Source organism: Pteropus medius, unplaced genomic scaffold (assembly GCF_902729225.1).
Source record: "Pteropus medius unplaced genomic scaffold, Ma_sr-lr_union100, whole genome shotgun sequence".
NCBI classification, from domain to species: Eukaryota; Metazoa; Chordata; class Mammalia; order Chiroptera; family Pteropodidae; genus Pteropus; species Pteropus medius.
Genome location: NW_024342995.1, coordinates 1 through 3782, shown reverse-complemented (window position 1 = coordinate 3782; position 3782 = coordinate 1). Strand labels below are relative to the sequence as shown.

Below are 3782 nucleotides of genomic sequence, written 5' to 3'. Positions count from 1 at the left end.
AGTCAGAAATCATTCCAGAATGCATGCGAGCGAGCTGATTTGATACATAAACAATCCTTGCAAATGCCCTTTGCTCGCCACCTCGGATCTCTCTGTGTGTGTCTTTGTTCCTGGGCTGGTGTGACAGGCACTGACCGGACAAGCATCTAGAGTGTTGGAGGGTGTGATGGGGAAAGCCCCCCAACGATGTGGGCGCCCAGGGGAGGCCAGAGAAGCAGACTCATCTCACGGTCTCCAACCTGGCCCCACACAGGCATCTTCTTTCACTCAAAAAGCTCCCGTGCGCTAAGAGATGCTGGGGAAATGGCGGTAGTCATACCCGGCCCTGCCTCTCCGCGCTCCTCCAGTCTGGCTGATCAATGATGGGTCAGGAGAGGTCTCGCGCAAGTTTTTGCGGTAAGTAAGTGGCCTAGGTAGGTCTAGAACTTTGGCCATCTGGCTCTATAATCCAGGCAGACATAACCACTGAACTGCCCCGGCCACTTTGCAGAACGTCAGGTCCGTGAGGGTGAACCCCACGTGGTCAGTAGCAAATATTCGTCAATGTGTGCCTAATCTGCCATCTGGTTGCCTATTATGACATCTTGCTGCCCCACCTCCACGCTAGAAAACAAGCTTAGAGCAGGGAGAGTTTTGAGGAAGGTCTTCAGTCCCCTGACTGAAGCCTTTCTGACCAGAGGCCGCCTCCTCTCTCCAGTCTCTCATTCTGTACCTCTTATGGGGGTTGTGGGGCTGAAAAGTGACTCCTGGAGGGAGGCGATGTGTGGTGCTCCCCCCTTTTGGAGATGACAGGGGTGGCTATTTCCTCCCACTGAGGGATCCAACGGTGACACTTTAGGCTGGTGGCACAATGGCTGAGGGAAGGGAAGGGGCAGAGATGCAAGGACAGACAGGGTCGCACTCTGGCTCCTGAGCTCCGTGATACTGTCCTGGTCAGGACCAGGCCAGTATTGGGGGAGAGGGAGACTGAGTGTCCTCACTGCCCCAGGAAATAAAAGTGTGGCAAATGGCGGGGAAGGAAAGGTATAGCTTGGCTCACGTTCTGCCATCTCCTGGGCTCATCCGAACATCCCAAGAGCCATGAAAAGAAGGGATGACTGTGCCCATCTATTCAGATGAGGAAACTGAGTCTCAGAGCCGCAAAGAGACTGGCTGGTGACCTCACAGGCAAGGAGTGGAGAACATTAGGAAGGCTTTAGCTCCTTCCTAGATCTCTCTGAACAGGATTAAGGCCTGGGACAATGAAAGACAGGTCCTGGGTCCCAAAGGTGAGTAGGGCAAGATGGAGGTGAAGGCGTCAACGGTGTGTGCACACATGTACTCCAGACATCTCTGTGCAGGAGTGGATGGCTGTGAGTGCATGTTCACATATCTTCCCCATCACTTTGATTCCTGGGGCTCAAATAATACCCGTAAAAGCAGGACAGTCCCGGCATCCAAAGGCCCGGGTCTTGCCTTTCTGGGTCTGCCACGCGGCAAGATAAAGATCAAAAGTGCCTCCACTGCCCGCTCAAGTCAGATTCCACAAGGCTTTATTGTCGCCGGACCGACCTAGCCTGGTGTTTGCCGCTCCCAGGAACAACAAGGCAAGGGAGGGGTCCGGCCCCGCAGAAGCCACCACCGCCCGGGATCTATCTCCCAGGCAGAGAGGGAGGAAGGAAAGAGCGTTTTCGCAGAGCTCGCAGCCCCGGCCAAAGGCGGGTGGCGGTGGCATGGAGTGGAAAGACGGGGGACCGGCCCCGCTAGAAAGGGAACTCGCAGACGTAGTAGAGGCGCCGCTCGCAGTCGTGGTCCCACCAGGAGCCATCGTCCGAAGCCTGCGCCACGCAGTTCTCGAGCGCGCCGCCGTTGGGCTGGTTGGGGCTGAGCGGGTGCGGCGCGGCGCTGGGCTCGGTGCCGGGTTCGGGGTGGGGCGCGCGGTGCCAGGCGAAGAAGGATACGCGCTGGCCGTTCTCGAAGAGGTAGAGGCCCTCGGCGCGCCGGTCGTGCACGCCCAGCCACACGGGCCAGTTGTAGGGAGCCAGCGCCGCGCGTAGGTAGCGGGTGAGCGCCTCCATCTGCTGGCGGTCGGCCGGCTGAGCCAGGCTCCCGCCCCGCGCCGCGCACCGCGCCTGCGCCGCCGCCTGCGCCTCGAAGTCGCGCGAGAGCAGGAAGCACTTGTGGCCGAGGCGCAGCCCTTTCAGGCAGCCTGCGGGGCGGGGAAGGAAGGAAGGGTCAGGGCCTCGGGGGCGGGGCCAGGGCCTCAGGGGGCGGGGCCAAGGCCTCGGGGGCGGGGGGGAAGCGCTCGGAGGCGCGGTGGGGCGGGGCCAGGGCCTCCGCGGTCCCGCGGCGAGGGGGCGGAGTCAGGACCCCGGGGAGCCAGGAGGCGGAGTCAGGCCCGCCCCGGGCGGTTTCGGACTGTGAGACCGGACTGCAGGGCGCCTGGCGCGTCCAGAATGGGGCGGCTCTACAGCCGGGTGGGGAGCGCGCCTGCGCCCGGCATCCTCCAACGCTCCCCAAGTCTCCCCCCTCGCCCCTGACACCCGGGGTCCCTAGACCTCTCCGGGCCCCTTCCTCCCACAGCCCCGCCCCCCCCGCCCGGATAGTCCCCGCTTTCCCCGCCCCGCGCGGTGCGGACTCACCCTCCAAGCGGCCATGCTCGCGGTCGGCGCGGCTCTGCGCCTCCTGCAGGGCTTGCACGGCGTCGCGGGTGTCGCCGGCCGCCTCCCGCAGCTGCCGCAGCCCCCGCGTCAGCTCGACCACGCGGGTGTCCAGCACGTGCAGACGGACGTGCAGCTGGTGCAGGCCTGCGTCCAGGCCGGCCAGGCGACCCACTGCGGACGGACAGGGCGCACACTGGACGGGGACCCTAGGGGCGGAACCGGGGGACCGGAGGACTTGGGGGAACGAGGACCTAGGGCTTTTCTGGGGGCGGAGTGGAGGGGACGGACTCGGGAGTCCTGGAAGGTCGGTGGCCCCGGGCTCTTGGGAGGCAGGGCCGGGGACCCGGAGTTCCTGGAGATGTGGGGGCAATAGGCTGGGCAGTGAGCAACTGAAGGGTCCCCGGGCAGTGAAAGGACGGCTCGTTTTTGCTAAATGATGGCAGCGGCCTGGTGGCAGGGCGGAGCTTATGGTAACTCACGGATATAAGTGACAGTGTCCTCAGGGGTGGGAGAGGGGCTGGGGCCGGAGGAGGGGGTTGGCGTTGCTTCCTCCTCCTCTTCCTCTCCCTCTCCCTGACCATCCTCCTCAGTCCCCCAGGCCCCTTTGTCTTCAAGGGTTCCCTCGAGATTTCCGTCGCCCCTCACAGCAGGCAGCCCCAGGGCCTCCTGTAAATGCTGAGGCAGGGGAGGGATGGTCAGGACAGCCTGTCGCCCGCTTCTGACTCCTCAGATGCTCCGGCCCCTTCCGTGACCCCATCGCCCCCATCCTCTGAGCCAATCAGCATCGCTCCCACTTGCCCTTTCCTCCCACCCCGGGTGTACCTCCCAAGCCCACAGTCCCCCCCATCCCACCCCAGTCCCAGCACCCCGCTCACCTTCAGCATCAGGGCCTCTCTCTCCCGCTCCTCCTCCTGGGCACCTCCCCAGCCCCCCTCCCACTCCCTCTCAGCTCCCCGGGCAGCGTGGCTTAAGCCCAGGAGCTGGGGGACCACCAGGGCCCCCAGGAGCCAGGCTGCCTGCATCAGGCTGGGTTTGCAGGACCCAAGGCTTCAGAGGGATGTCTCCGGGGAGGGGGTGTCTCTGGGGACTGGAGTGTGTACAGATCACTAGCCCCTGGTCCCTCTCCTCCCAACTCCTGTT

At 63.8% G+C, this 3782-nt stretch overlaps 1 protein-coding gene across 1 annotated transcript; it reads right to left on the bottom strand.

The window, feature by feature from the left end:
* Window positions 1–1510: 1510 nt before the first annotated feature.
* Window positions 1511–3782, bottom strand: LOC120605994 (C-type lectin domain family 11 member A). Its single transcript, XM_039867065.1, has 4 exons — window positions 3518–3782; window positions 3122–3317; window positions 2622–2813; window positions 1511–2188 (listed from the first exon to the last, which is right to left on the bottom strand). Exons 1-4 carry the CDS (start codon window positions 3662–3664, stop codon window positions 1743–1745), a joined length of 981 nt encoding a protein of 326 aa, XP_039722999.1. The 5' UTR covers window positions 3665–3782; the 3' UTR covers window positions 1511–1742.

Excerpts from the sequence above, each read along its gene's own strand:
- LOC120605994 (XM_039867065.1), bottom strand. The coding sequence starts at position 3,664 with ATGCAGGCAGCCTGGCTCCTGGGGGCCCTGGTGGTCCCCCAGCTCCTG. Across the intron at positions 3,318-3,517 it reads GAGAGGCCCTGATGCTGAAG|CATTTACAGGAGGCCCTGGG; the intron begins GTGAGCGGGGTG and ends CCCCTGCCTCAG. Across the intron at positions 2,814-3,121 it reads GGACACTGTCACTTATATCC|TGGGTCGCCTGGCCGGCCTG; the intron begins GTGAGTTACCAT and ends GTCCGTCCGCAG.